The sequence below is a fragment of the Papilio machaon genome, chromosome Z (genome assembly GCF_912999745.1).
Source record: "Papilio machaon chromosome Z, ilPapMach1.1, whole genome shotgun sequence".
NCBI classification, from domain to species: Eukaryota; Metazoa; Arthropoda; class Insecta; order Lepidoptera; family Papilionidae; genus Papilio; species Papilio machaon.
In genome coordinates this window covers 8,796,253-8,819,117 of record NC_060016.1, presented here as the reverse complement: position 1 = coordinate 8,819,117, position 22,865 = coordinate 8,796,253, and the positions used below count along the sequence as shown (strand labels likewise).

Sequence of the window (22,865 nt, the reverse complement as noted above, 5' to 3'; positions counted from 1 at the left end):
AATGTGCTAAAAAATATGCTATATGCTAAACGACGAAAAAATATGCTAAATTGACAACACTGCGCGCAGTCGGGCGAATTGTCGGGACGCCCTCGGAGCGCGACCAATCCGGGAAGTGGCGTGATCGCAACGCGGTGCTATACCACTATAATATGGGATCAAGATTATTAACGCTCCCTCAAATATAGTCACTGTACTATGTAGGTATTACAGTATAAAAGTCGAGACAAGTTTGACAAGACAAGAAGTTTTTATTAAGGCTTCTAATAAAGGAAGGATAAATTAGTCGTCTCGTGTCGTCCCATTCTGGTTTACTGGGTCCCAGGTGGAAATTACTGCTACTCCTCAATGAGGCCTCCATATTTTACCTGGAAAACAAAACATCTACAAGTGTTAGCAGTTTAACAGTGGTAGATCCCGCAACAACAATATTTGTACAAATATTCGACGGTTAAATACCGTGACCACACAAAAGACAGGTGTGAAGTGGAACCATTTTCGCGTTTCGTCTGATGAGCGTGCGTGCCGGAGGCTTTATTCCTACCCTTTTCTTCGACTACCCTTCCTTCTTACTCTTACGGAAATTATGGGAAGGGGAAAGAATTTCGCGGAGGAGATCTCGTATAAGAAGGGGAAATTTCCTCTTTCAGGGACACACCGACACCACACCTCCGTCGATTGAAGAGCAACGTACCTGCAATTGCCGATGTCTATGGACAGCGGTCGCTTCACTTCGATATTTCAGCGAATTCGGGTGGCGGCTTGCTCTTTAATATAAACCAAAAATCTTTTGCAATAAAAAAACAACGTTTAATCATAAGGCAGTTCTTACTGGCAGTTAGTATCGAATATTTATTATTTTGAATAAAGTTTTAAAACAAATATTAAATTATTATAAAATGACATAAACGTGTTATAATTTGACAATTCATAAAATGTAATATTATTTAAGAATATTACAAAGCAAACGTAATATTCGTTGTCACAAAATATCGTTAATTATCATAACTATTCAGTCATGAATATCCAAAGGTTGATGCTTTTAAAATATAAACCACGTTATTTAACACACAAAGTTCTTTTTGGCACACACACTGAAACATGTCCGGAATATATGAAGCAATTTGACAAACCAAAAAACGGCGCCCTCAAGCGAGCGGAAAAATCTGGAAAAGTACGACTTGGATTCATACCGGAAGAATTTTTCGTATTCTTCTATCCAAAAACGGGTATCACCGGACCATATCTTTTTGGCATAATGGCTTTAAACTATTTGGTTAGTAAGGAAATATATGTAATGGAGCATGAATACTATATTGGTCTATCCGTATTAGTTATTGCGTGTTATAGTACAAAAAAATTCGGTTCTCTGGTAGCAGCAAGCCTGGATAAAGAAGTAGAAAAAGTAGAAGCAAGTTATAATTTAGGTAGAAAAGAGGAAGAATCGAATTACGAAACTGTAATTAAGAATGCTAAAACGGCACAATGGAGAGCAAATGGACAAAAAATGCTTATTGATGCTAAAAAAGAAAACGTCGCAATGCAACTGGAAGCATGTTATAGAGAAAGGTTAATGCATGTCTACAACAGTGTTAAACGCCGTTTGGAATATCATGCTAAGCTTACAAGAATAGAAACTAATATTCATCAGAAATGGATGTGTGCTTGGATTTTAGACAACGTTTTAAAATCAATAACTCCTGAAATCGAAAATAAAATTATTGTCAAAGCTATTGAAGACTTGGCCAAATTATCTGCTCATTCGGGAAATAAACAAATTCGTTTCAGCTGAATTTCATTTGATTGTTTTATGTTATTATCGAATTATTGTTTTTAATTTTGCATGAAATTGATTACTGATTCACTACAATTTAATTGTTAAAGTAACAGTCAAGAAGCCTCTATGTTACCTCAGGCAGAATTTGTAATTAGTTTGTTTTTATTAGATCTAGTAAAATGTCAATTACAATTTAACTTTACTTCAACAACATTACGTAGTACGACTATAAATGGTGAGTTTGTTATTTTATTTTTTTCTATTTAAGTATTGTAGGATTTATTGATATAGCATATCTCACTAATAACATAAATGCAAATGTTTAGATGGATGGATGGATGTTTGTACAAAGTATCTCCAGAATGTCTCGACAGATATCAATGTAATTTTGCATAGATATAGAATATAGTCTGGAAGAACACAAGGGATACTTATTAAGTTGTTTTCATTCCGAGAGGACAAAGTCGCTGGCAACAGCTGATAAAATTATAAATTACGGAACTGCAAAGAATTTTAAAATGCTGGCACTAAAGTCTACTTGTCATTATTTCACAGCAGTTTCGAGTACTATAGCGTAGTGTGGTGCTCGCACTACGTCGCAAGCATTAATCTTAGAGGGGGTTCAAAAAAGATTTGCATTTATCGTTCACCTGCAAGTTACAAAAAGTTACGATCGCTTAAAACATTTTCGTATGGCATCCCTTACCAACGAAAATAACACCTCAACAACAACTTAGGCTTACCTCAAAAACTTTTACTATCTAGTCACAGGAACCAGAGATAATGCGGTTCAAATCGATATGATCTCGAACGATTTTTTTTAATTTTAAAAAAATATTCGAGAATTTGTTATTTTTATTCTTGTCCTAATGAAGTCACTTTGTATTAGGTTTATTTTCCTTTTTCTAGGCTAGCTAATAATTTACGTATAATCATCGCAGTACATTTTTTTTTTAGATCTTATATTCTATAATCCCGAAGTGCTATGTAAATTGCAACCCATTGCATATGATTGTAATAAAAGCGGTTATAATATACCTCGGTGAGTATTATTTTAATAATTATTGCAAATTGCTCTTATAATTATTTTCTTCGTAACAAAATTGACATTTACAGATATTATTATGACGTCAAATTAGAAGATTGTAAAGCGGGTTCATTCGGCAATGATTGTGAATACAATTTTAATCAATTTAAATCTATAAAAGCATGTCACAGCACTTGTCGACGTATGTAACTTTGTATCTATGCTTATTTCCTCTGCTTTCTAGTTTATATGTAGTATATTATTAGCGTTTCTTTTGATAATTGTTTATTTTGTTCAAATCTCACTATATACGATTTTATTAAAACAATTGCCTGTTGTCTAGACTAAGGAAAGTTTGTGGCTAATGATGGTGCATATAGTTGTGATATAAAAACTTGAACTTCTCGTTATTTAGACATTTATAGGTGAAGGTAAAAATGGAAGACGACTTTTTATCTTCCTGCAGAAAAATACATGGCAATTGTTTTGGAGTGTTCTATTGCCGTTACAAAATACAAAAATGTTAATGTTCCATCACATTTCAGTGTCAGGTTTAGACCCCATCGATTATAAGCTTCCATTTGAGATATCTTGCAGACTACAACCTGATTTTGGCATGTGTAATAGCTATCATCCTATGTAAGTAAATATATTTAATTTTGTCGATTATCTAAATAATACCTTTTGCACTCTGTAAAAAATCTGGTGCCGTCAACTCATATAAATCTCTGAGGGGCTTTTTACCTACCCAAGTAACGGGTCAAGACCATAGTCCCTGGTTGCATCACAGGAATCATCACGATAAAACTTATTAGTACACTATATCAATGTGTGTTTCAACTGGCAAAAAATGTACAAAGTTTTTTTTAAGAGAAGAGAACGAAGACAGTATTTTTAAATTCATATGTTCCGACAGTAATAATTCATGATTTATAATTCTACATAAATTGAGCTTCTAACGTACTTGAGTAGAACAGAGGGGCGTTTATGTTGGTACGATTGAAACGTATAATTTTTATTTATACAGGTGGTACTTCGATATGACAACGAGGACTTGCAAAGGTTTCTCGTACAGCGGTTGTGGAGGCAATATGAACAGGTTTCAAAGCAGTCGTCTCTGTACCAAACGATGTCGATCACTTGTTGAATGATTTTATTAAATAAAGGTTTGTGTCATGTGGCAGTCTTAATTTAGTTACAATATGCATCGAAGATTTTTGAAGTTAGTACAATTTATTTATCATCTTTCATACAACACATATCGTTCTCTTTACCAACACTATTGCTATCTTTGTTTTTTCAAAGAGTGGTAGATGAAATGGTAGAGGGAAAAGGGATGACAACATCATCGGAATACAGGTATTTATCAGGTAGGAATACATTGGAGATTTATCACTACAAATTCTTCTTTAACATGTCCTAAAAGGGATATTAATACATCAGTAAAACAGAAAGATTTTTATTTAAATAACAAGGACAAACTATTTCTCAGAAAACAAAACGTATAACTCACACATACTGACGACGCAGCTGCAAGAAGTACTGCACATTCTTTTTACTGTAATTTACTTTATTCAGGCCACACAGGTTAGATTTTACACTGTTTTGACCATACATGCATAGCCACTCTACAATCAAACTAACATCGAAATCTGAAGGTAGTAAACTAAGATTCATAGCTGCAAATAGATCGGTGTTATTGTAGTACGCGCCGGTGCTACCACTCGCAGTTTTTTGCCGGCCAAAAGCTTTTATTGCAGACCTCACAACTATTACATAGTAGGCCTAAATTTTAAGATAAACTTGACTCACTTGTTACACTACTGATCTGTTTACTTCTATACAAATTTTATAGCCATCATTACAATATTCGAAGTTATTCCCCACCCGCTTTGATTTCACAACAAACAAATTAAGCCGGCCACCAGGAAAACGTATTATAAAAAGTAGACTCAAATTGTAATAATAGTATAATACATAACTTACAGTTTAAACTTTAATATTCTTCTAAGATCTCTAACTTTAGACTAATTCCTACAAGGCGCAATAGGTAAGAGTTCCCGTAAAGATACCGTGAGAAACATTGTCTTATACATACATGTCCTTTGTAGGGTAACCATCTTATACTTCAAAATATATGAACACTAGGGTAATAAGTCTCAAAATCATTAAAGGTGATACATATTTATACGCCTATTTGACGCGACTTGGTCCTCGTGAAGTTTCAAATATTAAAACAAACTCACCATTTAATGCGGTAGCGGCTTTATAGCTTATTTGATTAAATTAGATAAAAATCAAAAACGTATTTAATCATTAGTAGTGAAAAGTGTTATTATCAAGTAATTTTCAATCATTAAAAATTTCAATCTCAACTTTAGGCTTTAGAGGATTAATTTTGTGAAAATCTTTCATAGTGTTCGCCTACACAGTAAAAGAAACCATTATGCAAAATTTTAAATCTCTAGGCTTCACTAGCTTCACTCACCTATACAACTGTTTATAGGATAAATGTGAAAAAACAGGTTTATGGAGTTAATTTCTAAAAAATTTACATTTTATAATTTTTTTCTTTTTAAATATGAAGTTATCGATAAGAATAAAATAAAATATTATAAGTACGTATTTGCAGAAATATAAGTAACCATTAAATTACTATAACAAATACAATAAGTTACGGAGAAAGCTCTATAAATTACAAAAACATAGGGTATAATAGGAAGGTATCTATTTATCTAATAAAATTAACTACATTTGTGTCGTGTGGTCACACTACACTAGGTGTTGATTGCTACGTTACAAAGCGCTAGATCAGCTATGTACTTTCGTTGAAAGCAGACTATTATTAGCAATATTTGTTTATGTGTGTGTGATTTGCACATGGGAATAATAGACGACCATTATTCTTCTCAATATATTTATATTCAAAATCAAACTGAAACCGAATAACGCTGTTAGTTGATTTAAAAAAAATCCCGACTACAGGCAATGGCTGGGAAATAATACGAGCCGAATTACACGTCATCGGTTCAGTCGTTTAGGCTTTAAGCCGGACAGACCAGCCAGTTTGGCCGGACATTTGGGTAGAAAGGTTGGACACCCTATATTATTTAGAATTTTGTCTCAGTATTAATAGGTACACTCTCATTTGGGAAATGTAAAGATCCTAACAAAAGCCGGACAACTCGGACCGTTTTGGCCGGATACGCAATCAAAAAGCCTACCTATGTCCGGCTTTATTCGGACGCCTGGCAACGCTAGTCACAATGGAACTTCATACGAACCAAAACATAACTTCCCGTATCAGTCGGGTAAAAATAAAATTTTACTTAATTTTAAAACTATGGTTGTGGCTTACAAAAGGAAGTTTTCTCACATTCATTGGGCGGCGTGTACCACCGCGGCATCCCGCATTCTATTGTGCTATTAGACACTGAAAATTTAATGTACGTAAAAACGTTTATTTTGTAAAAATATTCTTGATATATCACAAACATAACTTTTATTTTACCCATTAACATTAACATAATAATTAAAGCTTCTACAACAGCTTTAGCGATGCGGCCGACACCTCCGATAATAAACTTAGCCCGGCTCGTTTTGCGGTCAGAAGTTGCATGTTAGGTAAGCAACGAAAAAAAACCAAAAGTACACTTAATGGCACCGATTATTCAATTGCAATTACTGTGCAAGTTTCAATTGCGTAATATTTAGATAGCTTAAGTAATACAGTACCAACAGGTGGGTGATTTTACCCACTTTGAAAAACTATGGAAAATTGTGTTTCCAATATGGAGATTATAATTTACCATATCGCAAACAACGTTTGATTCACTGCTCAAAATATGGCATAAACAAATACTTACTACTCGCTCCAATAAATACGAAAATAAAATGTAAGTATGACGTATAGTGTTTATATTATAAATACGAAAAACGAAAAACACAGTCTGAAAGAATACATAGGATACCTGGAAATGTATACGGTTCACGTGGGAAACGTTTGATTAACATATGTACTCGATAACTCGGCAAGGTTTCGATATATCTTATTGAAATTTAGCTCAGGTATAAAACATAGTCACAAATAACATATAGTGCTACTATTCATCCTGTTTTATTTTTAATTGCGCGCTGGCGAAATCGGAAGCAAAAACTAGTAGTGTTTATATTTTTATTGGATTCTTTATTAAAATATCGTCAGCATGTAAATGGACAAAAACAGTTCACATAGACTCCGAGGAGTTGAAGCATATCCTTAGTTAAGGGTGGCTTAAAATCGGAAATCACGTGCATGTGACCGAGGATCGTATCCAGGACCTGTAGATAACAAGTCCAGTGCTTAACGTCGAGCTTCGGTGGCACAATGGCATAATGCACAATGCCCACGTCATTATGGTCTACGACGCATCTTATTGCGTAACATATTCATCAATTTAAAATTATTCATATTGACGTTGAAAACATCTTGTTTGCATGGTCACAGGCAAGGTTTTATACGTATGGTAACTTTTGTGCGAAAAAACATGTTTTGTTTTCCTGCCAAGATTTTTTTTTCATAAATACAATAGGACACCACTCTTTTTACAGAGACTATAACGTATCTTTAATAACTTTTTAATTTTTTTCAATTGGCTTTATTAATTGATGGAAAATCCACACTTTGGGTATAGGGTGACAACACGGTAGCTGACCGAGAATTCTTAAAATTTGCTCTAATTCAGAATTGTTTTATGGTTACTTAAGCCATCCCTAGAGAAAATTTCGCACAACAAAATAAACACTATGTGTCGGTTAAAACCATTTAACCATCACACTGAGATACTTGTACAATATATACATATAATATTGTCATCCCTTTTATTCTGTTCGAGAAAACAGAGACCAAATATGTATTAAGTGCCACGACAGTCGAACATTCCAGAATGTATTAAGTCCTAAGTCCTTTAATTTTATAAGCGCAATATGGTCACTCTACAAATGGATGCATATTACATGCGAAGGCAAAGTGTCGCACTTCGTTTCAATGTCTCCTGCAAATTAGACTGCTACCGGTTAACTTCCGTTATATTGAAAGTTTAAGTGATCATTTTGAAGGCCGATTAAATCGTAAGTTTGTGACATTTGAAATTTGATTAAGTTAAATTGTTATTTTTTATTAATAAAATAAATGGTCTAAATATTATCCCATCATTAGGTACATTGCAATTATAATCTTATGTGCGTAGTGTTGGTTTAGATTCAAAATTATCTTTTACTGTAAAAATAGATTAAAAGACAAAACAATTTTATTATGTTTTATTTATGTAACATATGTATTTTTTAACAAAATCGTTGTATTTTTGCTTGATAGACTTTATACATTTTATTTTCATATGTTTTGTATGAAAATTACAAGAGATTCTTGCCTTAACTATGTATTCTATGTATGTATGTATCAGTTAACTTTTTTAAATCGAATATTTATAAAGGCATTATTCTTTAGACACGGACGAAGTTTTTGAATATAAAATTACCGCTTTAATACAATATTATGGGCGCACTAAAATCGGCGCACTTTTGACTGATTTCAGTTGAAAATCTGATTATATCAATTTAAAAAAAGAATAAGTATCCTTAAATTTATTAAGTAGCTGAACGTAATAATTTATTTATAAATATCTTCAATACATAGTATAAAACAAAGTCGCTTTCGCTGTATGTCCGTATGTATGCTTAGATCTTTAAAACTACGCAACGGATTTTGACGCGGTTTTTTTTAATAGATAGAGTGATTCTTAAGGAAGGTTTGTATGTATAATAAATGCATAATATAGTAGAGAAACACTGATAAATTTAAAGTTTTCTAATGTGATGTAGTAAATAAGCACGTTTTTTTGCGCTTATATTGCAAACGCTGGCTGAACCCTACGAGATAGACCAAAATAATGTACTACAGTATTGTTCACCTTAAAAAGTTCAACAAAAAAGTCCGCGATGGTATATGTCTATCTCTTAGGGATAACCCAGCATAACCATTTTTATTCTTTTACGAAGTGATTTTAAACAATACAGCATTAATCCTTATCCATTTAAGTATCTTAAATAAATTGTGCATTTATTCTGTAGTAGGTATATTTTGCATTGCACCCGTGCGAAGCCGGGGCGGGTCGCTAGTTATTTATAAAAATTTATCTACTAATGTAAAAGCTGGGGCTGAAAGTGTATATGAAGATTATATTACTTCATCTTGTAAAGGTCTTAAATGATATTTAATAAAATAGAACATGGCAGCCGCCCCAAAATGGCGGATAACAACATATTTTTCCACAATAACTTCGACATGGTTATCATATGTAAGGACTTTACCAGGTAGAGTACAGTGCATTATAAAAATCTAAGATGGCCGTTGTCACAAAATGGCGAACATGTATTTTTTACAACTACTCTGACATGGGTATCAAATGAAAGGGCTGGACAAGTACATTACAATTACAATATGAAAAAATCCATCCACCTCAAAATGGCTGACGACATATTTTTCACGACCCTCTGGATATATCAAATGAAGGTTAGTAATTTTAGTAGTAGAGCACTATGAAGAATCTAAGATGGCTGCCGTGACAAAATGGCGGATGACATATATTTGTAGAACTAATGCAATATGAATAACATATGAAAGGGCTTGATGGGTAAAGTACAAACACTATGAATGAACCCAAGATTGCCACAGCTGCTAAACAGCGGATGCCTTATTTTTGTACAAATATTCCAACACGGGCATCAAATGAAAAAGCTTGACTTCTAGAGTTCAAACACTATGAATAAATCCAAGATAACCTCGATTACAAGATGGCGGATGACATATTTTTGTAGAACTATTCCAACATGGGTATCATATGAAAGGACTTGAATAATAGAGTGCAGTACACAATGAAAAATCCAAAAGGAATTGTCTTAAGTACTTTTTAATAATACTTGTTCTTTATACATGGTTTTATAATTAGGTTAAAGAAACTTTTTCACATCGTCCATATTTATTTTACTGTGAAATTCTAATTTCTATTTAAGTTTAAAAATGCCATTGGATCTGGTGCTTACGGACAAAGACGGAGCAACGTCAAGTGAAACTCTTAATAGAAATGGCATCCAAGTCGAAGTAAAGGTAGTTTTGACCAGAGAGGCGTTCATTGCTAAAATAACGGTATGGAATATTTTTCTAGCTTTTACTCTTTTTTTTTTCAATAACTTCGTTCATTTTTCATTCTGTATACATTGAATTCATTTTGTGGAATTGACTAAGGATCATTTCTTGTTGAACCTTTTCAAATATTCATTGGTATTGATTTGAGTTTTTGAATTCTCTTCAATTTGAGAATCCTCAATTATATTTCATATTCTTTTGTTTTTCTTTAATATTAACATACTCATATTTCTTGTATATGCCTCTTTCGCTAATTTCTTTTAAAATAACTTTAACACTGTGTACTTTCTTAATCTTTCTCAAGGACCAAAATAAATTATTAGCGCAGTCCAATGCAAAGGTTACTATCGATGTGCTGATAACCGGGAGGAACGAGAAGATGATTACAAACGCAGGTGCATATGCCAGAAACTTGCAAGGAGTTTATGTTGTTGGTCCACTGTCAAAAGTAATCGAGTAAGTGCTCTTTAGTGTTGAAATAACAATTCTGTTTGTAGGATTAATATGTTCATATGTACTACAAGTCGTTTTAGGTGTCACCATGTCGTATTTCCATTTATAACACACGGTCAGTTGTTAATCACCAGAAAAACAGCTTATGTAGAATATTTAATAATGAAGCTATAAATATTTTTTTTTTAAATCCTGTTAAAACATGGACACCATACATTTTACAAACAAGGTTAGGTGTGAGGTTTGGAATTTTTTCAACTTTTATTACCACCATAATTTTATCCTGATATCGGGGCTAAGTTTTTATGTACAGACATGACACGACACTTAGATATTGAAGGGGGGCCAATGAGCCATTTAAATTTGTCGCACTATAATAGAAGTTTACGGGGATGAAATTAATTCTTGCAGCGCTCCACCCGGCACTGGATTAGATGCACGTATTTACACCAGAGCATTGACTGTGGACTTAGCCGGGAAAATCTTGGATGCAGCTATGCGTGGAGAACATCTTAATAGTCGCTACGATATAGGAAATATCTTAGACCATCTCGGCGACGTGGCCAAGCATTTCGCTCTTAGCATGAATGTAATGAAGATGAAAGTAAGTATTTTTCTTATAATTAATTCCGAAGCGACATTTACAAATTACTAATGAAAGTAGAAGCTAATTACTGTTTAACAACAGTTTTTGTTCTGGTTTTGTGGCAGTAGAAAATTAAGTTATGGCATAATTATGATCTCGTAGCGCCGTAGCTAGCATCGTAGCACTTGGAAGAGCTACGATAGATACGATTGCATTTATGCTTTGATTCTTGTACCTATATAATCAGAATAATTATGTGATTTTAAATATTACCATGTATTACCACTACTAAGAAACATGTATATTATCTTCACATTGTCTTTGTTAAAAAATATATTTTCGTATAGACGATTTGACAGTGGAAATACGCGGTTAATAAATTTTAACATTAGTAACATTCTTCCAGATAAAATGCTCTGCCGAAAACTCATATATGAACGAAGATCAATGTAAAATGTTTTGTGATACAGTGTTGAGGGTGAACGCAGGGTGGTCGCACCACCCCACTTTATCTCCGAGTAAGTATTTACATGTATAGGTATGTACGCAAAAATATTTTTGTACATTATTCTTCTATGTGTACTCAAATCATGTATTAATTATGTCTTTTGTAGTATGTTTGTTTCTGAGTATGACCGAGAAGGTTGGTAGAGTAAAAAACCAAAAAAAAAAAAACAAATATGATACTTTTCGTTTGCATTATGGCGCGATTTGGCAATATTTGGATTAGACGTTGGTTTTGCAACATATGCACTGTTAAAATGCACTTAAAAATGTGCAGGTTTAACCATAACATTACAACTCTAGTTTGGGAAATGTAAAAAGCCTAACAAAAGCCAGACAACTCTGACACCGTTTATTTTGGCCGGACACGCAATCCAAAAGAATACCTATGTCTGGCTTTATCCGGACGCCTGACAACGCTATCTATGTATATTTATGCAGCTAACTGTACAGCGTACTAGCGAAAATAAATACTTACACAATATGAAACAATATCCTCAACGACGGTAATCTATATATACACAGTTTAAAAAGTGAAGTGTATGTATGTAATATCAAAATAAAACTTTCAAATTTCGTATTCATGTTGTTCTATCTGTCTGTCTGCAAGTCTGAGTTTGTTCCAGTTACTCTAAGAAACGGCTGGATTAATTTTAATGGTGCTTTTAATGGAAATTAGCTACAACACATATAAGTTATCATATTGTGGTGTTGATGTACTTCAATTTGTATTTATTCAGTAGAATGCAATTTGCCCAGTCAGTATAATTTGCCTAGGCAAATAACAATCGGGCAGTGTTCACGATTTGCCGGTAACAAACACAAAAAGTTATATCAACTATACTATATTCACAGATGCGACATCAGAAGAAGATGCATAGCGCCGTGGTGTAGAAGTGACCAGATTGTAAGCTTTGACAAGATGGCGTTTGGTCACTATTGTTTATTTTATTTATCCTTATTAAAATCAATTATATATTAACCTTTATAATGTTTATTAACTGCAGCACTCAGAGACATTAATTAGTCCCTAAGACACCTTTAGTGTAGATTTCTTATATTAAATCAACATTTAGGGGCGTAGGAGGACCACTTAACGACTCTACGACAGTTAACGAACTATTATTAAAAGATAAACCAGTGAATCGATTCGGAAATAGATTTCTCGTAGAATTTAGTTGTTCTTTATTTATAATCATATTTTTTAATAATAAAGTATATATCTATATAGTACGTATTCTTTTATTTCCCATTACATTATATAAACATTGAAAATATATCAACATATATATAAATAACAATGCAAACAAATACAATAAATACTTAAGTAAAATTATTGTTTGTATCAAAAGTGTTTCATGTGAAACTTAATAAAAAAAACAACTATATGGCAAAATATTACTTGACTTTTTAAATATTTCAACGGAAATTTTTAATATAAAACAAGAAAAGCAACTTTTATTTCAAACACTACATTTCTTAAATTACATATATTATTAGTAGTAAATTGAACAGAGATTAAATTTATTGTGATTTATAAATATAATAATACAAATACGAACAATGGTCTAGTCTTATACATTATGGAATTTTCAAGATACAGCTGATAACATCACTTATACAAAGCTAAACTTGTGATCGAAACTATTGGTACTTATTTACTACAACATGAATCGTACATAAATACTAAAATGCTCTCACCATACCAGATACCTTTCCAATACTTAGGGTTACAAACGATTTAAATTATATTTTTCCTTATAACTTATACATAATTATTTGTTTATGTTTATTTCTAGTTATTTTAAACTAAATTATATACAAGTACATAATAAGCATCATTTTTGAGATGTACCATTAAGTCTATTCTATTATATTGTTGAACACTGCTCTGTCTACGCGATAAGGTCGGTAAAACAGTCGGAAATCAATACGATTAATTCCGTTGCCATATTGTGCTGCAATATCGACCTACGCACATTAAACAAAAGCCTTCATACCCAAAATAAACCAAATACGATATCTTAATAAACGATCTTGATGTAAATGATTATTAAGTAATATTTAAGGTTCGTTTATTACACGTTAACAAGCGTCTAAAATCACCTCAATGGCAGCCATGTTTGTGCCATTTTTATTTCGTCTTTACGAATCATTTAGAACAAATTTTATAGTTAAAGGTCATTGAAAATCATGATTTTGTTACTAATTATTACTGTTTTTGTACGAATATGAATGAATTATACAACATTTTAGCTATAGCCCGAATAGCTCAGTGGTAGAGCATTGGACTTTTAATCCAAGGGTCCAGGGTTCAACCCCCTGTTCGGGCGAAAGTTTTTTGTTTTTTTAATTTTAATGTTAATAATTAACAAATTATTTACGCCAAAAAAGAAAATTGTAATGTTTTTAACTTAAAAGTTTTAACTTTCACTGCCAACAAAATTATATCAAATGAAAAATCTTGTAAACATTATTCAATGATATTTTTTATAATGAACACATTATTTAAAAGTCCTTTATTAACTATATCTAATACCTTATTATTTACAACTAACTTTTAATAAAAAAACAAATACATTAGACAAAACGAATACAATAAAAATGGTTATGAACAAACTTTATTTACAACAAAATAAATAGGAATTTTAATTAATAAAAAATAACTTATAATAATACTGTTGTTAAATTTTTATTTAGTCACTGGAATATTTTTTTGGAAAGTTGAATACTCTTAGTACAGCTACGTGCCGGTCTTTTGCCCGACTCACAGGAGGGTTATATGTATTTTTTCCCTTATGTAATGTATGTAAATATTAAATATTTGTACGTATTTCTGTTGTATAAAGAACTCCAGTAGTCTACGAACTTGATCGATTTTAAAGCGAGGGTTGTTATTCAAATTACTTTCCTCCATGAAGTGTCATTTTAATTTATGATACTATTTATCGTTTTGTTTATAGCACACGATGTGATATTAAATGCCTGTCAAATATTACCAATATTGTGTTGTGTTGTTAATTAATTTCTAATGTCTAACGATGTGATGCTAAGAATTCATTGTGATGTTGATCCATTACCTAAAAGTTGTGATGTTAAGAATTCGATGTGATAATGTTTCATTAAGTTTAAATTTACGTTTGTATTTTGTACATAATGTGATGTGAATGTGATGTGATGATGAACATTTTTTTGGTAGATGATCATTTAAATATTGTTATATTTTTTATTGCATACAATGTGATTTTAAATATTTAATGTGATGGCCTCATATTACCAGTATTGTGATGATAGATTTTTTGTGTTTGTATCATGTAGGTACTTATATTGTAATATTAATTACGATAATATTGTGATGTTTGAACTGCGGTAAAAATAGTAGGTATGAATCATGGATAATCGCGAAAGAAAAACTATTTAATGGACAATGACCTTAAATGCGAACCCCGAAATGCCTTTACCTTATGGTCAGTACGTTCCGAAGTTGACCTCTTTTTATGCTTATAATTAGACTAATGAGGTAAATAATGTGATGTAAATGAGGTAAATATGTTAATCCATGTTTGTGTTATTGGTGGCTTGATATTTATTACTAAGTAGTGTGATGTTGTATTGTGATGTATGGTCTAATTGTGTTCAAATGTTTGTCATCCAAATTACTTGGATGACAAACATTTGAACACAATTTTTTCTACTTACTCCCATTTGAACACAATTTGGTGTTAATCTGCACAAAAAGTAATGTTTAATATTTATTCGATTGCGATATTGATCCATTACTTTCATTGTGATGATAATTTTATGATCCTAAAATTGTGATGTTAAAACAGCGATGAAATAATCGATTTGTTATTAATTTGCTGTTTTTGTTGATATAAATCTTAAGATTATGAGGTAAATAGTGTGATGTGTAGGTTAGTTCATGTTTGTGATGTTGATGTCACCGGAAAATCGTGTACTCCGCCCGGTTGTAATTTGCCCTGATCAATCGACAGTCGAATTTATTCACAAATTTATTTTACATTATTTCTATTATAATATTATCTTTTTAGAGGTGACACTTCACTTTCTGTGCAGCCTAAAGAATTACCTCTGGCGGCCACAGCCAATGAAATATCATCTTTAAAAATAAAAATATACCACATCTCCTAGTGAATTATTTCTTTGTTATTCAATGTGCTAAGTCGTTACGATACTGCCGTGCCAGTGACAAATTACAAACGGGCTGCACACACAATTTTCCAGTGACATTGATGTTGTGATGCATGGTACTACTGTGATGTTTATCTTGTGATGATTTGTTCGTCGCCACCCGGGCCAATTGGGTGGGCGACAGAGGGATATTGGGAAGGGTATTTAGAAAATAATAGATGGGAATAAAGGGGTTAGGATGTCGCTATTCGGAGAGGACATGGGAAGAATAGCGGCAGCTGTGGTCTTCGGGTTCGCGTACCCGTATTCATCGGACAGATGAACCCACTGAAGGGTTAATGTTAGTTGTTCTGTGAGTTAGTTGAAATTTTTTTGGTGTTACATCTATAATGCGTTGTGGATTTTAATTCTTACAATATTAGTTTCAGTAACTATCAAATTTGTCAAATGATTTGATAAGCTTTGAAAATATGGAGACATATTTAAAATGCTTAATGAATCTCTCGTACAAATAAATTGATAAAAATTTATCTTTTAACGAATGAAGCTACCAAAGTTTCAATCATTTAAGAAAAAAGGCTCTTTTACTTCAGCGAAAAAAAAAACATTTACATAAATGTGTATTTTGTTTAGCATGTTGTTAACTAAACTAAGAGGTAGCTTTTAAAACAAAAAAGTAAAAATAATCAATATGTTTTTTGGCCCTTATACATAGGACCCATCGATTTATGAATGTGGCAGTCGAACGGACAATCACTAATCTGAAGAATATTTTGAGAGCTAATGCACAGACATTTTTCTTTAACAAATCTGACTTTACCACTCATGGATATGAAACTCATTTAACATGTGCTAAATTTTGCTAAACTCTTGTATTAATTATTCATTACTTGTTTGCATGATAAATTGTTATAAGGTACGATAATAAATTAATTAAATTCTAAAACGAAAAATCCAAAACAATTAAAAGGTAAATACTCAATAAGTTAAAGGTACGATTCCATAACAAGCACTGAATAGGAGAATTATGTCACATTTTCTTTACAATGTCGATTTACAGAATAATGCGATTCATTCAAAAGATCGTAAAACATGGTAGTTAAATTTTAATTATTGTAGACATATTTTATAGAAGCGACGTCACCTGATATTTTCCGGTACGGTAATATCTTCTCACGTTCTGGTACTCTAATATCGTCAGATTTCAAAACTGGAGAAGCAGTGGCCGCCCCAAATTGACGCTGGTGAATAATTAGGAGCTGAAAAACATAAAAAATGTTCACTAACATCAAAAGATACAAGTATTTATTTTCAAGAATCCGCTTTTTGTTAAAATATTGCAATAAATTAATAGTATAGTTTTAGTCCTGTAATGTTGCAACTATCAAAATAGTGTGAATGGTAAACTAAGGTGGTACATGGGTGACTGCGGACCGGACGGCGTACGGCGGCGTGGTACATGAGGCATTCCTATAATGCGTCTTAAGACTGCATCACCACAAGTAATTAATTTTCCAATAAAAAGAGGAAAAAAGAAAAACATAACCGTCGTTATAAAAGATACGCGTCAAAAAATGTTGAAGTAACAAAGGTATGCTTGCTCGTTGCTATCCTCAAAATGGCCGTCGCTTGCGTCATTCAATTGCTGCATAAGCAAAGTCCTACTTACTGAGACACGTAACCATTTGGTCAAAATGTTAATATTAATTCTACAAATGGAGTATAGTTACTCTTCGAAGACAAAAGCTCAATAACTGCTTTGATATAACACTTATAAAAATATTTCTATGCCTACATATTCTAAAATCTAGGCAGAGCAATCGATTAGTTATTCAACTAAAAATTACAGGACAGGTAAATCTTACAAGGGATTTTAAAATTGTGAACCGAACCTTGTTTCGACGGCATAAAACGGTATAGTCAACATGTCACGTGATTTTCAGTTATAGTGATTGTCAGTTATTTTCAGTTCAGATAACCATGAAAGATGACTACTCAACCGACTAATCGAACTTTGAACTTGCCACGTGGTAAGTTCAAATTGCGGTATCCTAAAATAGAAACGAACCAAACTGAAATCGTTTGAAACAGACTTACCACGAGTTGATTGCAAATAAAATGCGTTTGACTTGGTCGAGATGGCAAACGCCCTCAAAGTCCATCAATCGCAACAGCTCGCCACAGCCGGCCTCGAACAACGTGGACGATAACCACTTACCGCCATTGTTCCCTCGACTTGTTTTTTCAATGTCTAATGAAGAATTCCTGCGCCAGAGACAAAACAGGTCAAAGGTCAAAATGATTCGACGCTTCATTTTCTTATGAAAAACATGGATTATAACAAATTTTCTATTCTGGTGGAACTTTTGAGAGACCACAAGATGCTTAATAAACATTATAAAAGTATCATATAACGTGTGTGGCAAAACCTGAAGCGTCCATTATCTCTTACAAATGCATGAACGTGAGTTACTATAAAAGAGCACACCATATCGTTCCTACTTTGTCGCATTGGAATAATGAAATCAAGATATCACGTCATTTATATTTTATATTCAAAATATAAATTAAAAACAATTGTAATTATTAATTAAAATATACTCACCGTTAGTGATACTTCTCACCATTGAAGAAATGCTGTGGACTGTGGACTAATGAATTTTCAAATAAAAAACGTGTTAACCCTTTGAGGCACACGCCACCAAATGAACTCATTTCCTAAGAATGATGGCGTGCGTTCGTAAAATGCAAGCTTGCACTCAAACAAAGACAAGTTTGTTAATTAATGTTTGCCAGAATCTAATATTATTATATAGTTAACGTTTAACTAATTTGCTCGAAAACTTGCAGTTAAAAAGTAGTAAAACTAAAGTAAGAAAGGATTTGTAATATTCTTACGAGCCAATTTTAATAGTTTAGTTTAAAATTATAAGATCCGCGTCTCTTATTGTTTTAAGCAGGTGTTCTCTAAGGATAAACCTTTGAGCACAACGCAGCCTAATCTGTTGACAAGTATGTATTATAGAGTGAGTGACAGACAATAAAAACATTGTATATAACAGTGAAATAAAAAAATACAAAATAGTCTAGGGAATCGAATCAAAGACCTGTAGCCTTTTAAATAGCCTTTTTTTGTTTCTAGACACTTTAACCGTTTATTGGTTCCGAGATCAAAATGCCTGAATAAAACATATCATCCCTGTCTTTGACAAAACAATGTTTTAAACGGAGATTTTCGTCTCAGAAACCAACGATTAGACAGCGCTTCCACTGCTGAATCACCTGTAAAACTTTCTTTCCGTTTCTTTTTTGGATAGAGTTTATGTCTCATTAAATATATTTTACAGCTAACTTTTATTGCAAATCAATTATCCCTTTCATGATAACTATCCTTCGTTTCGATCTAAAGCTGAAATTAAATAAATAGGGAAATATCGAATTCCAGTATGGCGCCCATTACCATATTTCTTTTTTTTTGTGAAAATTTTCAGAAAATAATTGATATTTTAATATAAGGGTGGATAATCTTACTAATATTATAAATGCGAATTTTTAGATGGATTGTGAGTGATGAATTATTTAATTAACTGGAGAGTGCCGGATTAAAGATAAGCAGAACCAAGACCGAACAATTATTCTGCGATTTCGGAGGCTTATCCAGTTTTATCCCGTTTCCCTTAGATGGCGTTGACCTTCCAGTTTGCTCCGACGTCCGGTACATCGGCTCATTGATAGAAAACGACGGCGATATTGACCGTGACGTGAAAAATACAATAAAAGCGGAGTGGATGAAATTGCGTTAGGTCACAGGGTTAATATGCGACTTACAAATTTCCCTCAATATAATTACAAAACCATCGTAAGACCTGTCATGATGCATGGATCCGAATGTTTGGCTTTTAAAGGGACGGATGAAAAGAAAGTACATGTGGCGGAAATGCGAATGTTAAGATGGATGTGTGGAGTAACAAGAGTGGATAGGATACGAAATGAGTATTTTAGAGGAAGTCTGAAAATAGCACAGGTAGTAGAAAAATTGAGAAGTAAAAGGTTAGCGTGGTATGGGAATGTTATGAGGAGGTAAGAATCGCATGTGGCAAAGAGAACGTTAAGTATGAGTGTGGAGGGGTACACTGGTAGATGTAGGCCTAGGAAGAGATGAAAGGATTGCGTGAAAGATGTCATGATGAAGAAGGGGGTGACAAAGGAGATGTCGGCACAGATTCATTTGGAGAACGGAAACCTGGTGCACCGACCCTACGTAGGTGGGACAAGGTCAAGATGATGAAGATGTTTAGATGGATGGATGTTTGTTTGAAGGTATCTCCGGAACGACTGATCTGTCTTGATGAAATTTGGCACATATGTAAAATATAGTCCGGAAGGTCAGATAGGCTTACTTTTTTTTTCATTCCTCGCCGACGGAGTCGCGGGCGACAGTTAGTATCTTAATAAAAATAAAAGTCGCGATTTCCCAACTCGCATGGTTGATGTTTATTATTCATAAATTAACCATTATAGTCATAGAACACAATACATAGAATAATAATGTTCATAATGCATTGTCGATAACATACACGTACACGTATATTGAATAGTTTATTTTATACTATAGTACTACAATTCAATCTAACTGTGAAACTAAACTGCTGCGATACTTGATATAGCTGTCACTATTTTTTCAAGGAGGATGAGTGGGACATATTAATATAAGTGTCACTACAGACAAAACACACAGTAATAAGTTGACATATAACAATATTTGTAACAATACTAATCCTAATTATAGTCAAAACAAGGATATCTGAGAGCCTAGCATGAAAATATGCGTAACGTCGACAAAACATGTATTACATTTGTGCAGCGTCCTCTATCGAGCATAAAGTTAAATGACAAATTTCGACATATTTTGTCGATGATGTTACAGAAACGCATATCGAAAATATTCGTAATAGACCCTCTGACCAGCACTGCTATCGCGTTTAGTTCTATCAGAAAAAGCTTGCATTGACATTGAAAATAGCATAAAATAGTAAAAAGTGAGAACGTGACGGTGTCGTTAGTGAGCTGTCGTAATTTAGTTTGACTTATGCCCACCTGGTCAGATATCCTTGTCGGTCTACATACTCTTAAATTAATTTGCAGTCGTATATTGTGCGATTGTTTTTTTTTAAATCTATCTTTCTAATTATACATTCTATCTAATAATATCTTAGAAACATTTACGAATATATAAGAAAAAAAAACAATATATACGTTCGAAGATTGTTGATCGTTTTAACATTTTTGTTCAGTTTTAAAAACTAATTTATATAACTACATTAAAATTATATTTTACGTAGTAATAATACGAAAGTTAATATAATTCTTACATTAATAACACGTTCAATTCCAAATACGATTTTCACGTATGAAAAATCACATAAAGAACTACACATAGAATAGCATTGGTATATAATATATACTTTTGTATGAATTTTTATGAATACATAGGAATTCGTTTTCATATTACTAAAATCGACAATTGTAAGGGTTAAACGTCTTGTATAGGTTATAGACCCGTCGCCGCTTGAGCAGGACATAGATATTATTTTTTTATTAAAATGGTTGGTTCTCGCTAACACGAGTTGTTAAAGAATAGACGCCGCGGCGATCGAAAGCTGGAATTTATAATTGTGCTATAACTTTATGTCTCCACCAAATTTCTTATATGCACCGGACTATTAGCATTAGTACTATAATTGTGTGCGATGTAAATAATTCTATATAAATTGTGATTTATTGTGCCGTAACAATTTTATTGTGAAATTAGACTGCCGTAAAATTTTGTATTAAATTTTGCTTTGGTTGTCACAAAGATCATGAAAGGGATGTCAATGTTGTTATACAAATCTTACAACAGTCGAAACCCACGGTTAGGTCCTTCGTAAACAAGGCTACGAAAATCTACGATTCCTAGCGATTTTAGTATCTTAGCGAATTACGCAATACTATCTTATAAAGGTCTGTACACAATGCGTCGTTGACATTACAACAGTTGACATTTTATAAATTCGTGTCAGCCATGTAGTCGCTTTAACTGTACTAACCAGATAGGCGACACGCGTCTACGATACAAGTATCGAATAGTATCTGAGATTTGCATAGCCTCGTGTACGAAGTGCCTTAAATTTTAACAATTTGGTTTTATCACACTACGTAATCACCTTTTATGTCGATTAATCCAATATTTTATTGGATAATAATATTATAACACGGAAGCACATATTTCTACAACATTTTTTTTTTATATAATTTAATATTTTTATAACATATTAATAAGAAGTGTAAATAGATAAATTTTTAGACAAAATACTATTAGGTTATTCAATGTGAAAATATATTACTATAATCTGAATATGTTGATATCAGTTTTTATCAAATATAGACAATAAACTTTGTATTTGTGCATTTACATTACTATTTTTTTTTCTTAAATTGTGATATAAAAGAGGTAAATATGAATAGCAAATTATAGAAAACATATTTCTCGGCGGATTGAATAAATTTAACGCAAAAAATATTTCGTTGACAAACTTTTCAGTCACATGTGTGCAGGATTTTCTTACATTTTTCTTTATTTATTGTATCAAATTTTTAAAAATAATAAAAAATAGTCAAACAAGGATCTTAGGGCATTTTTTTGACATGACAAGATTTAAAGTTTTTACTTCTTCCGGAAGACGTACATATTGCAACTCCAAGCAATTGCAATTCCAAACACAATAGCAAATTAACTTCCATGTCATATCATGCGTGATATTTTTTTAAGAATTTCGAAATTATGAAAATGGCAACATTGACCCGTGCAGCTGCCACTCTCATTGGTCAAAATATGACGCTGTCAAGATGACATTGTCAGTTCACATATTTCTGACAACCATAAGATCCTTGTGGAACTATAGACGGCAGATTGGATGCAGAACGAAGTAGCAAATAATTAAATTAATGAAGTTTTATTAAGAAAAAGCAAGAATTAAGAGAAATATAATTAAAGATTCAGTCCTACAAGTATGTATGTAACAGAGATTTTTTTTCGTATAACATTGATTTTTTTTTTTGTATATATATATTTTTTTATCATCCGTATTTTATCAGTCTCAAAAGTTTTCAATATGTGATGACAAGATTCAATTGTGATTTA

At 32.5% G+C, this 22,865-nt stretch overlaps 3 protein-coding genes, 1 long non-coding RNA gene and 1 other non-coding gene across 5 annotated transcripts; 4 read left to right on the top strand and 1 right to left on the bottom strand.

Moving 5' to 3' along the window:
- The first annotated feature begins 918 nt into the window (after positions 1–918).
- Positions 919–1,792, top strand: LOC106717011 (ATP synthase subunit b, mitochondrial). Its single transcript, XM_014510696.2, has one exon. The coding sequence runs from the start codon at positions 1,019–1,021 to the stop codon at positions 1,790–1,792; it is 774 nt and encodes a 257-aa protein (XP_014366182.1). The 5' UTR covers positions 919–1,018.
- A 61-nt stretch (positions 1,793–1,853) lies between these two features.
- On the top strand, positions 1,854–3,980 carry LOC106717221 (kunitz-type serine protease inhibitor bitisilin-3-like). Its single transcript, XM_014510954.2, has 5 exons — positions 1,854–2,012; positions 2,735–2,819; positions 2,894–3,006; positions 3,350–3,443; positions 3,832–3,980. The coding sequence occupies exons 1-5, from the start codon at positions 1,904–1,906 to the stop codon at positions 3,953–3,955; spliced, it is 525 nt and encodes a 174-aa protein (XP_014366440.2). The 5' UTR covers positions 1,854–1,903; the 3' UTR covers positions 3,956–3,980.
- A 5,881-nt stretch (positions 3,981–9,861) lies between these two features.
- On the top strand, positions 9,862–12,457 carry LOC106717216. The gene is made up of 5 exons (XM_014510950.2): positions 9,862–9,987; positions 10,292–10,443; positions 10,852–11,044; positions 11,433–11,544; positions 12,386–12,457. Exons 1-5 carry the CDS (start codon positions 9,862–9,864, stop codon positions 12,409–12,411), a joined length of 609 nt encoding a protein of 202 aa, XP_014366436.2. The 3' UTR covers positions 12,412–12,457.
- Positions 12,458–13,791: 1,334 nt separating this feature from the next.
- Positions 13,792–13,863, top strand: Trnak-uuu. The gene has a single exon. It is a non-coding gene; the product is annotated as a tRNA-Lys (tRNA).
- Positions 13,864–16,812: 2,949 nt separating this feature from the next.
- Positions 16,813–18,374, bottom strand: LOC106717220. Its single transcript, XR_001357316.2, has 3 exons — positions 18,288–18,374; positions 17,780–17,947; positions 16,813–16,941 (listed from the first exon to the last, which is right to left on the bottom strand). It is a non-coding gene; the product is annotated as an uncharacterized LOC106717220 (long non-coding RNA).
- Between the last annotated feature and the right edge of the window lie 4,491 nt (positions 18,375–22,865).

Bases quoted from the DNA above. Each gene is read 5' to 3' on its own strand.
- LOC106717011 (XM_014510696.2), top strand. From the start codon at position 1,019: ATGAATATCCAAAGGTTGATGCTTTTAAAATATAAACCACGTTATTTA.
- LOC106717221 (XM_014510954.2), top strand. From the start codon at position 1,904: ATGTTACCTCAGGCAGAATTTGTAATTAGTTTGTTTTTATTAGATCTA. The intron at 2,820-2,893 runs GTGAGTATTATT...TGACATTTACAG, and splicing joins AGCGGTTATAATATACCTCG to ATATTATTATGACGTCAAAT. The intron at 3,444-3,831 runs GTAAGTAAATAT...TTATTTATACAG, and splicing joins TGTAATAGCTATCATCCTAT to GTGGTACTTCGATATGACAA.
- LOC106717216 (XM_014510950.2), top strand. From the start codon at position 9,862: ATGCCATTGGATCTGGTGCTTACGGACAAAGACGGAGCAACGTCAAGT. The intron at 9,988-10,291 runs GTATGGAATATT...ATCTTTCTCAAG, and splicing joins CGTTCATTGCTAAAATAACG to GACCAAAATAAATTATTAGC. The intron at 10,444-10,851 runs GTAAGTGCTCTT...TAATTCTTGCAG, and splicing joins CCACTGTCAAAAGTAATCGA to CGCTCCACCCGGCACTGGAT.